Source organism: Ovis aries, chromosome 11 (assembly GCF_016772045.2).
Source record: "Ovis aries strain OAR_USU_Benz2616 breed Rambouillet chromosome 11, ARS-UI_Ramb_v3.0, whole genome shotgun sequence".
Classification (NCBI taxonomy): Eukaryota; Metazoa; Chordata; class Mammalia; order Artiodactyla; family Bovidae; genus Ovis; species Ovis aries.
The window spans coordinates 53,098,867-53,113,587 of record NC_056064.1 but is presented as its reverse complement, the minus strand read 5'-3'; the positions used below and the strand labels follow the sequence as shown (position 1 = coordinate 53,113,587).

Here is a 14,721-nt window from a genome sequence, read left to right as displayed (position 1 = left end):
CTGACACAAGGTCAACGCGTACCGCTTTGGAAGCCGTCTTTATTAGGGACATGGCATAATTTGCAACGCTGTGCAACCGTTTCTCTGGTTCCAGGACATTTTCATCATCTGAGAAGGAGACCCTGTATCCATCCCACTGCCCCCACCCCCCAGCGTTGGGACCACTAATCTGCCTTCTGCCTCTATGGATTCAACGTTTCAGAGGCAAGGAATTGTGGAACATGGCTCCTTGTCTCTGGCACAGCGTTCTCTCTGCTGTCCATGTTGCAAGGGTGGGTCAGCGCTTATTTTTGTTATTGAAGGATAATTGCTTTACAGAATTTTGTTGTTTTCTGTCAAACCTCAACAGGAATCAGCCATAGGTATACTATACCCCCTGCCTTTTGAACCCCCCTCCCAGCTCCCTCCCCATCCCACCCCTCTGGGTTGATACAGAGCCCCTGTTTGAGTTTCCTGAGACAGGCAGCAAGTTCCTGCCGGCGCTCTGTTTTACGTATGGTAAAGCAAGTTTCCATGTTACTCTGTCCATACATCTCAGCCTCTCTGCCCCTCTCCCCATGGCTTAAGTCTGTTCTCTGTGTCTGTGTCTCCACCGAGCCTTTCGTGGATTCACCTCGGGAGGCTCAGCCATTCATCAGCTGATGGACCTGTGGGTTTCTGGCCGCTGTGAGCCGGTCCCTGTGAAGTGTGTGTTTGGGAATGTCAGTGGGAGGGGGTGTGCCGGGCCGTCCAGCGGTTCTCCGTGTGACTTAGGAGGGACCACCTTTCCACCAGCCGTCTTTCCACCCGCTCGCGGCCCCACCAGCAGCGCACAGGGCCCCGGCAGTGGGCCTTGCTGCGTGTCAGGCACTTCCCCTGCTGCTGGGAGCGGAGGGCTCTCTCTCTGTGCTTTGGACCCGTGATGCTGCCTTTTGCTCGCCGCACTTACCCAGGGCTTCCACGTCCTTCAGGGGGTCGACCCCGGGGGAGAGGATGAAGAAGATGGGGGTGGAGGGGCTGCTTTCCTCGTAGGACTTGGAGAACTCGACGCTCCGGCCCTCCACGAACTTGCTGCCCATCTTCTCCTCCACAAAGTTCCTGAGGGGACAACACTTGGTCAGACCTGAAGGGGAGGGCCTGTTTCCCTGGGGGACTTTCTGAGGCAGAGAAGGGTCTCTAGGTAGAAAGCCATTTTCTGCCGGGGCCTCCTGTAAGCAGGGAGGCCATGTGTGGTGTTTGCTTGGGGCGCCCTTGGCTCCCGTCCACCTGCACGTGGACAGGTGAGAGGCTCTTGCCCCTGCTTTCAGAGGTGTGCAGGGTCAGCTGCGACGGGACTCAAGGTGCCATGGCGTCCAGGTGACCACACTTCTGCTCCCAAGGAAGGGGCCTGTCCCTAGAGACTTCCTGCTTCCCGCACATTTCCTATCCGCTCTCCAGACCAAGGCGCAGAACCCAGACCCATCTACGGGTCCTGGTGATCTCCCAGGGGCCCGAGGAGGAAGGACACGTGCGTTAGAGCCGCCTTGACGAGCTCCAAGGACCATAAGACATGCATCTTCAGCAAAGTCACAGAAAAACCCCAGATCCTTTTCACATAAGCGCCTCTCTCTTCCAAGCCCCAGGCTCTGTGTTGACCCTGACAAAGATGGGGTCAGTCAAGGCCCCTCTTAGGGTGACCCTGGGCATCTCACCTCGGCTCTCGGCCCCTCCCTCTTGACCACAGGTGGCTGAGCTCGCTGTGTCTGAATGAACCACGGGAGATAAACTTATGTCCAGTGTGGTCTTGGAAAGGACGACGGCGGCCTCCTTAAGAGATGACTCCCAGGTCAGTGACCTGAGGCTCTGAGCACCGTGAAGACCCTCAGGTGGGTCAGACCATCCCTTGGAATCAACAGGGAGTTAGCGGGCGGGCACCAGATGGGCCTTCCTACTCCTGCAGGAGTGACGTCTCTCGCTGCACCCATCCCCACCCAGCAGTCTGGCCTTTACTGGCTTCTGCACAGACTCCCGAGTTGTTGCTGACCCCAGGCCGGGGGTTTCCTGCTCAGTGCTGACCCCAGGCTGGGGGGGTTCCTGCTCAGTGCTGACCCCAGGCCGGCTGGTGGGGAGGTTCCTGCTCAGTGCTGACCACAGGCTGGGAGGTTCCTGCTCAGTGCTGACCACAGGCTGGGAGGTTCCTGCTCAGTGCTGACCCCAGGCCGGGGGTTTCCTGCTCAGTGCTGACCCCAGGCCCAGGGGTTCCTGCTCAGTGCTGACCCCAGGCTGGGGGGGTTCCTGCTCAGTGCTGACCCCAGGCTGGGGGTTTCCTGCTCAGTGCTGACCCCAGGCCCGGGGGTTCCTGCTCAGTGCTGACCCCAGGCCCGGGGGTTCCTGCTCAGTGCTGACCACAGGCTGGGCGTTTCCTGCTCAGTGCTGACCCCAGGCTGGCTGGTGGGGAGGTTCCTGCTCAGTGCTGACTACAGGCTGGGAGGTTCCTGCTCAGTGCTGACCACAGGCTGGCGGGTGGGGAGGTTCCTGCTCAGTGCTGACCCCAGGCCGGGAGGGCTCCTGCTTAAGGCCTCCAATCGTGTTCAGCTCCTGCCTTTGAAATTGACCTGGAACATCACTGGGGATCCCTGCCTGGGAAGGACGTCTGGGAGGTAGCAAGTCCTGCCCCGGGGCAGGAACGTCACGAGCTCACTGTTGCTCCTGACATGGCCGGGCCACGTGGTCACTCTCTGCGGATGAGTTGATGACACAGAACAGCAGGCGCCTGGTTCCGATCGGGCTCTGCTGCTCTGGTGCTGCGTCCTGGACACGCGGATACCAGAGCCACCCCCAGCTGCCTGCTTGGTGGCAGGTGTACAGATCGGCTGGTGTTTTGGGGGTCCTGATGCCAGCACCCTGTCTGCCATGGGCGAGTGACCCTCCTGGGGGTCTGTGGGTGGGAGGAGGGAAGGCACTGGGCTCGAGGGCTCGGTGGAGGGCCGAGTGAACCTGGGTGGGAGGCTCTGGGGTGCCTGGAGCCTGGGCTCTTGCTGACTGTGTTGTTACTATTCCCTGTGGACTTGGACCTGGATTTCTTTGCTGTTGAGCTCCACTCCCTGTTTCACTGGAGAGGTGAATCTGCTCTCCTCGCCTCCATCATGGAGCGTGACATGGGAGCGCCTGGTGTTCACGGTCGCCCACGCGGTCCTGGTGCCCTTTCTCCCGTGTGACTTGGGTGACTCATGAGTGCTCTGGGAGCAGTGGGCCTGGACGCCCACACATGCTCAGCTCTCCTGGTGGGTGGCATCCCGAGGGATGGCCAGTGCCCTTCCCCTTGGTCTTCCCCAGACTTCGTCCATCCTTCCTCCGGCGCTGAGCCCAGGTGCGTCCTGCTCTCCCCCTTGTGATGTCCTGAGTGCGTCCCGCTCTCCCCCTTGTGATGTCCCGAGTGCGTCCCGCTCTCCCCCTTGTGATGTCCCGGGTGTGTCCCGCTCTCCCCCTTGTGATGTCCTGGGTGCGTCCCGCTCTCCCCCTTGTGATGTGACGTCCCCTTCACTCCGCCTGCTTCCTCCTGCGCCCAGAACCCTTCTGGGTCCTGTTCCTCTTTGGTCCCAGGAAAACAAAGCAAAACAGAAACGAACTGGTCTGTGAGTAACCAGTGGGTGTGAGTCAGGCCTTTGCTTTGTCAGAGGGGAATTCTATGAGGGACGTGGGCGTCTTTTGGGAAATCTGGTGGCTTTCAGGCCATTGGGACAAGTGGAAAGCCAGGAAGCCGCTCCGATAGAACGGGGCCTGGTCCGGTCCCTCCTTTCCCCACAACACCGCAGCGGTCTGCCCAGGCTGGTGTGCGTGAGTTACAGCGGCTGCCATTCCTGGAGTCTTCCTGTGCTCTGGGGAGTGAAAGGAACCAGGAGCCGAAACTCGATGGTTAAGTTTCCAGTCCTGGAGGCAGTTCAGGTCCAGAAAGGTTCTCATGAAATCACAACTGTTCCCCTTGCAAATGAGCCGTAAAAACAGCAGATTTACTTGCAGTCCAGCCACTGCGGCCTCGCATGTCCTCCGATGCTGATGGCTCTGCCACTTCCCTCCCCGTGGCATCCTACAAGGACCCCGTGTGGTCGTGGAGGTCGTCAGCGCCCACGCTTTTTTTAATCTTGGTGGCAGCCCCAGGGAGTCTTGTCTTCCTCTCACTTAGCTCAGGGAGTCCTCGCCCAGGGTCGGGGGAGGTGGGGAGTCCCATTGGCCACCTCTGGAGCCCCAGTGCTCCGAGAGCTCAGAGCGGGGGTCGGTGGGCGGGGCGGGGTGGCAGGGGCCCGGGCTGGGGCGCTCACTTGACGGCGTAGGTCATGCGGTCAGGCCTCATGCACCGCACCATGCACAGCTTCTGCAGCGCCGTCTTGTTCTTCCACTCCTTGGGGAAGACCTCCTTTTCCGGGGCTTCCGACTCCACCAGCTTCTTCCACCGCTTGGCAGACCCCTCGATGTCGTTGTCTAGGTTCTTGAACTCATCCATCTCCGAGAGGGCCTGGGGGCAGACCACACTTTCAGCTCTCCCCTGTCCATCCCAGGGGGGCACCCCTGCCCCTAGGCTCTGGGAGGCGCCTGACCGATCAAATGATGAGCTGCTGGGGGCTGGAGGCAGACCAGAGAAAGTGCTAGGACAAGGGAGGAGGAATCTGATCTAGGGACGTGACACTCAGCTGCTTTTCTGGGTGGGTGGGGGGCTTTGGAATGAGGGGGGCCCAGCTCATCCCAGGGGACCGCCTTCCTCTGGTCTTTTTGACTCAGACCTTGACACTTTGCACACTCTCCTGGAGGTGAGTAGGGGTTTTGAGTTTGCCACCTGCAGAGGCGTGATGATGGAGCTGCAGCTGCTGTGACCCAGTAGGACAGCAGGGTCCCCATGAGCTGGCAGGCAGCCTGTCACTCCCCAGTCCTTCCCCATTCTCCTGAACGTCCGGCCCCGAGTGCCTTGTAAACACGCTCGGGCTGGGCAGGAAAGAGCGCGAGGCAGGGAGAGAACACGGTGTTCAAAGTCTGAGACCAACCTTAATGCCGCCCCAGCCCTGGTGTTGCAAGAAGTCCACTGGCGACACGACCCCGGCCTTGAACGGGAACCGCAGGAGGAAGTCCAGCTCCACTGGGTTCAGCTCTTTCTTGATGGACAAGACCTGAGAGGCGGGGGTGGGGTGGGGAGGCTGGCTTAGCTGTTGTGCCGCAGCTCTGTGGGGTGCGGGGGGGGGCAGACGGACAGGGGCGCACCCCACCCCCCACTTGCAGGGGAAACACTGACCAGCCCCTCATTTGTTTTTATTGGGTTGGCCAAAAAGTTCGCTTGGGTTTTTCCCTTCGCTTCAATGGCTCCCATCAGGGTACCTTCCCTGGGATGAACTCAGGGGTGTCCCCCAGCAGTGCCTCAAACCCATCGATGGTGTTAAAGTGTGGGCTTGGAGCCACTGGGTCTGAGCCAGAGCCCAAGGCTCTGCATCTTCAGCACCCCAAAGTGTCCCCTGCACGCCCCCACCTTGCCCCTGGGGATTCCTCGTGGTCCGGGTCCCAGGGCACCGAGGCCGGATGTTACCTGAAATGCCACCTGTGCGAGGAAGATGAGCTTGTCCCGCTCGAAGAGCCCGCGGGCCGTGTACATGAACACCGAGTAGGTGATCTCGTCTGTCAGGTTGATCACACGCTGTTTGACCTCGTCGGCGGGGGTCGTCTTCTGGATGGCCTTCTCGAACACCACATTGAAGGCCTGGGGGTGTCACCAGAGGCAGGGGCTTGGGGACAGCCCCTGAGCCTGCTCCACACCGCCCATGCCGGATCTGGTTGGTTTCCGTTGGGGTTGGGGGTCTGGGGCCCCTGCTCGGACCCTCACTCCCTGGGCTGGTGCTGGTCAGAGCTGGTGCCCCAGCTCCCGCCCCTCACGGCCACCTGCAGCCCAGACCCCGAGGGCCCCAGCCCGGGCCTGGAGGCAGCTGCACCTTGAGTGAGAACTGGTAGATGGGGTTGATCTTGTTGAGGTCGTTCAGGATGAAGTACAGCAGGGACGCCCTCGCCGCGGCCGGCCGGTAGTTCTCTCTCGCCTCGTTGATTTTAACTTCTGTGATTTTTGCCTCTTGCACCTTGAAACAAGCAGTCACAAACCAATGTCACTTAGGGCAGAAGACCTAAGTAGACTTTTCTCCAGAGAAGACAGGCAGGTGGCCTAGAGGCACATGGAAAGATGCTCAGCGTTTCTGACTGTTAGGAAAACATACACATCAAAACCACAATGAGGTGTCAGCTCACACCAGACAGAATGGCCTTCGTTAAAAAGCCTGCAAGTCCTGGAGAGGATGTGGAGCAAAGGGAAACCTTCGCTGCTCTCACTGTTGCTAGAAATGTAAGTTGGTGCGGCCGCGATGGAAAACAGTATGGAGATTCCTCAGAAAACTTGAAATATAACTACCATATGATCTGGGAATCCCACTCCTGGGTGTGTAACTAGACAAACTATAATTCGAAAAAATGCATGCTCCCCTACGTGTATAGCAGCACTATTCACAATAGTCAAGACGTGGAAACGGCCAAAATGTCCATCAGCAGGTGAAGATGCTGTGCCTGGTGGGCATCTGTGCCCCCGACCCTGTCCTGGGCCCCCAGTGAGGCTGTGACTTCTCTTCTCAATGACTGTCAGCCTACCTGCCATGCCCGCTGTGTGCTATGGCTTGGGGGTACAAGGGGGTGGGTCCCCGAGACGGTTTCTTACCTTCTCCTCAATCTCACTCGCCGTGTGTTTGGTGGTCTCCAGGTTCTCCACTAAGGCAGTGTCTCCCAGGAAGTTCCCGGATGCAGCCGACAGCCGGGCCAGCAGAGAATCTTCCAGCTCTTTCAGAACAATCTTAAATTCATTCTGGGACTTGGTGAGATTCGCCTGCAAGAGGGGCAGACCCAGGAAGGGAACTCAATTGCTGGCACGGCCTGGCCTCCCCATCTTGGGGGGGCTCGGGGGTTCAGAGCCTCTTGACAGCTTAGCCGAGGCCCCTGCAGCTGCTTGTGATGAGCAGTCAGCAAGGGTGTGGGAACCACAGTGGAAGATGTGGGGGCCGGGGACCCCTGAGAGCCCACAGGTGTGACTCAAGACAGCCCAGGAGGGGACTGGTACACTGGGGCTGGTAGCGAAGACATTCTTGTGGGGCAGGAGCTCAGTGCTTTTGGGCGTCCGGGGCACCACTGTGGACTCCTATTCTCTCAGAGAAGTTGTCACTTGACTTAGAATCAGGTTTGGGGGTAGCTGGGGAGGAGGGGTGACTCATTTTGTTGTACAAAGCACACTTGGTGTGGCAAGCAAGGGCCCCTTCAGAGTCACCGGACGTGGGGTTCTTGGAGACCTGCCCCCTTGGTCCGAGCCGCCGCCTGCCCTGCTCCTCCCGATCCATCGTACCTTTAGCTGCTCCAGGTCTGGGCGCTCCTTCGCCACCACGGCGGCCAAGAGCTGGTCCTCCAGCCCGTCCCTGGTGACCAGGAAGTTGATCAGGGTGCACTGGGCCTGCATCTCGGGCTTGTAGTGGGGGTTGAAGTACTTGGTGTGCAAGATCAGACGGAAGTTCGGGTGGTACTCCACCTCCTTGTCGCCGATCTTAATGTACCTGTGGTCGGTGGGGGGCGGGGGATTAGGAGGGGGCCCCCAACCCCAGTGACCTCGGGACAGCAGCACAGACCCCCTCGGGACTCCGGCCAGCCTGGGAGGACAGTCTGGACTTTAAAATGAAATGTTTCACTATAAAGCTGCTTAGAACGAAGGTCTTCCAGAAACCGTCTGCACAATTTCCTACTTAACCAGGAAACCATTTCCCTCTAACGTACATGAAATTGGGACTTCCCAGTGGTCCAGGGGTTAAGAATCTGCCTTCCAAAGCAGGGGACGTGGGTTTGATCCCTGGTTGGGGAACTAAAATCCCACCTGCCGAGGGACAGTTAAGCCCTCAAGCCTCAACTAAGATCCGATGCAGTCAAAATAGCAAAAGAAAAAAAAAATTTTTAATAAAAAACCAAATGCGTAAAATCATGGTGTATTGTGTCAGGGCTCACCCTGATGAATAAATAATCTGAAACTTGGGAAAAAAGAAAACAGAAGACCTTTCCTCCTTGGAGTGCCACTGGCCTTTCTAGAGAAAGCACCTGCTCTTCCTCTGGCTGGTCTGTTCTGGTCTTATAGGAGAGTTCACTCAACCCTGGCTGCATGTCTTACGTCTTGCTGGGAGCCTCTGAAGAAACACTCAGGCCCGGGCTGCCCCCCCCCCCCCCCCCCGACACCATTAACATCAGAAAGATAGAACACCAGGACATCTGGGAGCTCCCTGGGGCAGATCTGATGAGCAGCCAGGAATGCAGGCCGGAGCGCCCTTGGTGGGAGTTGTTTCTCTCTGGCTCCCCCCTCTGCTACCCCCTTTCTGGCTGAGCTCACTTTTGGGGGGCCTCCAATTTCACCCCTGGGTATCACCACTCAGGCCAGGCCTTCCTCAGAATCTAGCATGTCAGCACGTTCGTCACCTCTATTCTGGACTTCTGCCTACACCCCTGCATTGATAGGCGGCTCAGATCGACTCTGACCTTTACATTTTTTAAAGTTGATTTATGTTTTTATGTTAGAAAAATAACATAAACTCAGTGCATCAGCCAATGAATGGATAAACAGAACGTGTCAGATCCACAGAATGGACTATTAATCAGCCATAAAAAAGAAGGAAGTATGTATGCTTACTACAGCTCGCAAAGATACCCAGAGAAACCAGGCATGAATGTCCTAAAGGTCACCAGGTTATATGAATCTCAGCTAAATAGGAAGAAAGAGTAATACTGGTTCAAGATCTGCAAAATGCATGAAAACAGGAAACAAGATGACCGCGAAGGACGGCGGTCCGCAGGCCATCGCTGAGGCAGTGCTGGTGTAGGTCTTCCTCCTTAACTGGGATGTGGACCCGCCACTGCTCTCCCAGCGGCCCCTCCCAGGGGGCTTCCCCGCTCACGCCCGTCGGCGTCGTGCTGGAGCCCCTGCGGCTCCGAGGAAAGGAGAGGCCCTGCCCTTCCTCTCAGTCCGGAGGCCAGACCTCGTTGCTGAGGACCATCACGTGGGGGCACCTGTCACTCACTTTCCCTTTTTGATCGTGTTCCTGCCCAGCAGAGGGTCCAGAACCGGGTCGATGGTCTCGCCAATGTTCTCGATGAGCAAGGTGTCCCCCTCCGAGATGGCCTGCTCGATGGTGTCCAGGTAGCTGTGGGCACAGCATGAGATCGTGAAGGCCTTGGGGCCCGGTGACCATGCGGTCGTAGGCCCCAGGAGGGACGGGAGAGGTGACTGAAGGGCCAATAGTTCAATCCTCTCCCAAAGGGTCCTTCCGGAGGGGAGCGCAGGGCTCTCCGTGTAAATCACCCCCAGGTGGGAAGGTTTGAACACGGAACTGCTTTGTGGCTGCAGAGCTCAACGTTCCACATCTACGTTTCCTCCCACTGCCCTGCACCCTGGGGAGGCTGTCCAGCCGCTGTGTTATGGGCACTGCTTCCCATCTATGAGAAGAGATGGCACGACGACCGGCCGCAGCCTCCCAGCCAGCCAGTGACCAGGCAGGACCACCGCAGGTGGGAGTCGAGGTGTCAGCGCTGCCCCTGCAGGAGCGGCAGCGAATGGGGAGAGGGGAGCAGCAAGTTTGCTTCTTCACTGTTGGCGCTGTTCCCCGGGGTCTAAGAACTAAGAAAATCCACGCCCCTGTGGGCCAGTGTTGGTTTCCAAAGATGCGTCCATTCATCTAACAAGTGAAAGGCTCTGCGTGGGCTTCGCAGACTTCCGGCCGAGCTAACGGGCTGGCCACCACCTCTGGAGGCCCACCCCGCCCGCCTCGGTGGCCACGCACCTCTTCTGTCCCAGGCGGATGGCCTTCAGCTCGCTGCTGTATTTGTTTTTGATCCACTTGATGCCTTGCAGCTGGGCATCCACGATGAGGGGCCAGCGCTCCGTGTTGCACAGGATGGTGGCGTTCTCCGTGGACATCCGGTCGCTGGGGAGCCCCTGGTTGTTCCAGGAGGCCACATCCGCATCGTCAGTCAGCAGGGTCAAGGGGTCCAGACCCTTCGTGATAGGGACTGGGACCTGCCGAGGGGGGCAGTGTGGTCTGACTCACCGCTCGGGGGGAAGCGGCTCCCTGAATAACACCTGTGCCGCAGGGGCAGATAGCCGCTCACAGCCCCTTGGGACGTGGCCAGAAAGGATGTCAGCATCGTCCGCACTGGGCCACCCTCTGCACCCTGGCTACCCTACAGCCTCTGCCTTATTCATCACAGGAGCGACGGTGAGACCTGGCTGGGTCTGCCCTCCCCTCCCCCACGGACCTCCCCAGATGTCCTGAGTGATGAACACCACGGGACCTCTTACCTTTAAATGGTTTATGTAAGGGATCCAAAACCTCTCCATCAGCTCGTTGCGGTATTTCTTGGTGAAGTAGCCCACGTAGGAGACGAAGGCAGAGATCAGCAGGACGTCCCCGCACAGCGTGACGCCCTGGCTTTTGAAGCTCTCCACTGACTCGGCCCAGCGGACGTTTTCTGACGCCAGTCCTCCCACTAGCCTGAGGTGGGGGCCAGGGGTCAGTGGACGAAAGAGGAGCCCGTGCTCCTGGCTGGAGGGAGGGCAGGCTGGAGGGCCGGGAAAGGTGTGCCTCCATCTGTACCACGGACCTCATGGCTTCAAAGCCTTACTTTGCTCAGTGGTTCAGGAGTGAATGTGCTTTGTGGGGAGTCTGGGGGAGAAAACGCTTTAGGGAAGCAAAACTAATGCTTTCTGGGTGCTGTTGGGGATGCTGAGCTTCCTTCCCCAGGGTGCTGGCCTCACGGGCACTCTGATGCTATCTGACCACATGACCTGACCGCTGAGGCCGCTGCCTGGACACTGCTGAGCACACGCTTTGGGCAACGGCTAGTCCGGTGGCGGCCACCTGGCCCCGTGTAGGGTGGGGACTCCAGGCTGTGCCTCATGCTTCTCAGGCCACTACCCGAGGGCTGGTCCCCGACCCTGAACGGCACACCCAGCGTCCGAGAGCAGGGCCAGGTTTGCAGAAATACAGACGCCCGATTAGGCTCACGGAGGTGTGTCTCTGGCATCACCTGAGCAGCCCTTCCTCCCGGTGACTGAAAGACCACCTTTGACTGTCCCAGCAGAGGTGAGTCCACATCCCACCGGAGGTGAGGTAGGCAGCCTGGGGACCTCCCAGGGTTAATCCTCACGACTCTCTGTGCTCAGAAAGCGGGGGCTGCACCTGGGGCTTATCCCCCCAGAGGTTGTTCTGTGGGCTCATCCCTTTCGGGGGTGGCGGGTCTGAGGACAGGACAGTCTTGTGATGGGGTCGGGGGTGAGGCACCTGTTAGCCAGCGAGATCACCCTATTGGTAGCGTCAGCCTCCTGCTGGCACTTGATCTTCTCGGCCGTCGCTTTCTCAAATGCCGACGTCAAGTTGCTCAGGTTGGCGTTGAGTTCCTGGAAAGACAAGGTGGGAAGGCCCTGAGATTGGGATGCCCCTGGCTCTCCCGGGAGTAGAGACAGCTGAGCCCTGGGAGGGCTGAGATCCCCGAGGGGCCTGAGGGCCACAAGCATGGCCGAGGCAGGCGGCCTCGGGGGTGTTCTGGGCCCCACATCAGATGCTCCGTAACTCACAGGGGTGGCCAGGCCAACCCCTCTCAGGCGGAGATGGTGGCCGGCCGCGCCCGCGGGCCGCACTCACAGCAATCTTGTTCTTGATGCGGGAGAGCTTCTCCTGGGCCTCGGCCAGCTCGGCGTTGGCCTCCTCCAGCGCCTGCCTCTTGGGGGCCACGTCGCAGTAGACCTCGTAGAAGCGGACAATGTTAATGCACCAGGAGCACAGGCCTGCGGCAGCCGTGGACTTGGAGCGGATGAACTCGGGGTCAAAGGTCGGGTTGCCTTGGTAGGGCCTGGGGAGTGAGCGACAGCGGGCTGGGGACTCAGGCTCCCGCCAACCCTGCACCTGCCACCTCTACTCCCGCCTCTGTCTGCGACTCCGGCGCCCATTATGAGCCATAGGAGGAGCAGAACATTTAACATACTATCTTCTGGTGTCCTAATGATCACAGAAAGAAGAAGACAAGACCAAAACTCAGAACTCTGGCCTCTGCAGTGGAATTAAGGGTATGAAAGGGAAAAAAGTGAAAGTCACTCAGTCCTGTCCGACTCTTTGCGACCCCATGGACTGACTGTACAGTCCATGGAATTCTCCAGCCCAGAATACTGGAGTGGGTAGCCTTTCCCATCCCAACCCAAGGATTGAACCCAGGTCTCCTGCACTGCGGGCAGATTCTTCACCAGCTGAGCCACAAGGGAAGCCCAAGAAGACTGGAGTGGGTAGCCTATCCCTTCTGCAGCAGACCTTCCGGGCCCAGGAATTGAACCAGGGTCTCCTGTGTTGGAGGTGGATTCTTTACCAACTGAGCTATCAGGGAAGCCTATGAAAGGGAAAAGAAGTAGTGCTATCAAGGTGAAGAAAAGCTGCTTTCCCGCCCTGCCCCTCTTAGCTCTCTGTTCCCTGTCCCCCCGTAGCTGGTCTCACTTTCATTCTGCAACCACTGCGGCCCTCGGCAAGAAAACGTGTTCAGGGGTCGGCAGCTTGCCCAGATTTATGCCAACAGGAAGTGTTGGAACCAGTGCCCAGCATCACAGGTGAGGCTAAGGCTCTCCAGGTAAGACTTCAAAGAGGTGACGTTACCAGGGTTACCTTACAAAAGTGATGAGGAACAGTGCCCACAGATGCAGTTAGGAAGCTCTAGAAACTAGTGTTTTTAAAATAATGGCGACATCATTGAGTGTTAACGGACTGAGCTTTCTGCAGAAGGAATTCTGAATGGATGATTCAAAAATCATAACTGAAGTGTGATTTGAGCTTAGGTGGGGAACACAGCCCATCACCTCCTCTATCTGGCATTTTTTTACACTCTGTTTAGGCGGTGGGTCTGCGTCTGTTAAGCACACTCCAGACAGCATGGGGAGGTGGCAATTGCGAAGTTTGCTGGGTGACAAGAAGACACTTATCATGGCACTATTTATGATGGCAGAAACGGAGACAGCCTAGACCCTCAACAGCGCAGGTATAGTTAAGTAAATTACAATTCATCTGTGGTTAAAAAAAAAAAAAGGAAACAGATCAAGTGTTTTGACAAGGTAGGGAAAAGATTTTTTTCTCCTGCAACGTTAAGTAAAAAATAAAAAGCAGAACAGATAATTGCATATAGACAGTATTCTTTCAACTACCAGGGGGAAAATCCAGAAAAAAGACTGAAAGGAAACATGCCAGATGTTGACACAGACCGCTTCCTGGAGGCGAGTCTGGAAGTGTTTCTCTTGAACTTCACACTAGTCCTTAGTCATCAGATGCTTTTCATTCGTCCAGCTCTCTTCTGATACAGATGGAACTGAGAGGCTGGGGTCTCACCTGGGGTCACTGGGGTCATGGGAAGGCCTCCCTTTCTCGCTTGGGGTCAGGTCAGCTTGGCCCTGAAATTGGTTTGAGGGGGATGGCTAGGCACAGAGTGCTCACAAGTCACTTCAGTCGTGTCCGACTCTTTGTGACCCCGGGGACTGTCGCCTCCAGGCTCCTCTGTCCGTGGGATTCTCCAGGCAAGAATACTGGAGTGGATTGCCATGCCCTCCTTCACGGGGTCTTCCTGGCCCAGGGATCGAACCTGCATCTTTAACGTCTCCTGCATTGGCAGGAGGGGCTCTTTGCCGCTAGTGCTACCTGGGAAGTCTGCTCACAAGGGCAGTGCTCACCAGTGCTAGTGTTACTGGATTTACGGGGCAAGATGTGGGAGTGCCCACTCTGCACACCCTTTCCAAGTCCCACCTCAAGACAGACTAGGACCTGGGGCCCTTTGCTGCAGTGACTGCACCTGACAAACGCCTCCTTGAGCAACAAGTGCAAAGAAACTGTAAGGGACTAAAAATAACCACATGCACGCACAGCTAGGACAAACTGTGAACAAGATACAAAAAGGCTAAAACTCACTGCTGCTTCTAAAGTGCCAGGAGCCACAGCAGGGTCCTGTGCATGATCTCTGCATGCAGCACCACCCCTCCGACCCCACCCTCCAATCCCCCCCTACCCTCACCCCATTTAAGAAGCCAGATCGACCAAGGCTGGGGAGACAGGGTGATGAGGCTCCCCCCCAGCTTGGGATCACGTTTCACCTTGATGCCCTGGTAGCTCAGGTCCAGGTAGATGTACCCAGACTCTTGTCTGCTGGCTTTGGGGTCCCGCCTTCTCTGTGCTGCCCAAGACCTGCCCTGCCCCCAGCAAGCACAGGCTTCCCTTGGGACCATGTGGTGTGCAGCCAGGGACAGGCGGGAGAAGGTTCGAGACTACACAGGGCCTGAACATGATATGTTCCCGACAAGATGAGACCTGGGCAACCCCATGGGGGCGGCCGAGCCCCGACTCACTTGAACGCTTTCAGGCAGGCCTCGGGGATGTGCTCCTTGTCGAACTTTTTCAAGGAGTCCAGGAAGGTGTCCACTTTGCCCATCATGATTTTCGCAGCTTTCCAGCTCTTGTCCTTGGGGATCTTGCCCCCAGGTGCGGTCAGAATCATCACAGCAGCCGTGACATTGACCACGGCATCCGGGGGGGACCCGAAGGACTTCAGCTCTGTCAGGTTGTTCTGCAGAGACAGGTGGGTGGACCTGAGTGGGGATTCAGCCCTCAATAGGGCCGGGAGGCCCCCGGCAATGACCCCATGGCA

General features: G+C 57.8%; 2 protein-coding genes across 3 annotated transcripts in view; one reads left to right on the top strand and one right to left on the bottom strand.

The window, feature by feature from the left end:
• PGS1 (phosphatidylglycerophosphate synthase 1) overlaps positions 1 to 4,295 on the top strand; it is a 49,902-nt gene extending 45,607 nt beyond the window's left edge. The window contains exon 9 of one of the 2 annotated variants that reach the window (XR_006061286.2): positions 1,703 to 4,295. The gene's annotated coding sequence lies outside the window, so the exon portion shown is untranslated. The remainder of the gene's footprint in view (positions 1 to 1,702) is intronic. The other variant, XM_060394964.1, reaches the window with a different exon arrangement.
• The window catches only part of DNAH17 (dynein axonemal heavy chain 17), a 67,334-nt gene that overhangs the window by 10,543 nt on the left and 42,070 nt on the right, over positions 1 to 14,721 (bottom strand). Inside the window, exons 41-53 of the mRNA XM_027974201.2 lie at positions 14,423 to 14,640; positions 11,697 to 11,904; positions 11,337 to 11,452; positions 10,355 to 10,547; positions 9,837 to 10,072; positions 9,078 to 9,200; positions 7,370 to 7,574; positions 6,695 to 6,859; positions 5,928 to 6,068; positions 5,528 to 5,698; positions 4,995 to 5,117; positions 4,278 to 4,471; positions 929 to 1,077 (exon numbers count right to left, since the gene is read on the bottom strand). Of these exons, the coding sequence (XP_027830002.2) occupies positions 929 to 1,077; positions 4,278 to 4,471; positions 4,995 to 5,117; positions 5,528 to 5,698; positions 5,928 to 6,068; positions 6,695 to 6,859; positions 7,370 to 7,574; positions 9,078 to 9,200; positions 9,837 to 10,072; positions 10,355 to 10,547; positions 11,337 to 11,452; positions 11,697 to 11,904; positions 14,423 to 14,640 (2,242 nt within the window). The remainder of the gene's footprint in view (positions 1 to 928; positions 1,078 to 4,277; positions 4,472 to 4,994; positions 5,118 to 5,527; positions 5,699 to 5,927; positions 6,069 to 6,694; positions 6,860 to 7,369; positions 7,575 to 9,077; positions 9,201 to 9,836; positions 10,073 to 10,354; positions 10,548 to 11,336; positions 11,453 to 11,696; positions 11,905 to 14,422; positions 14,641 to 14,721) is intronic.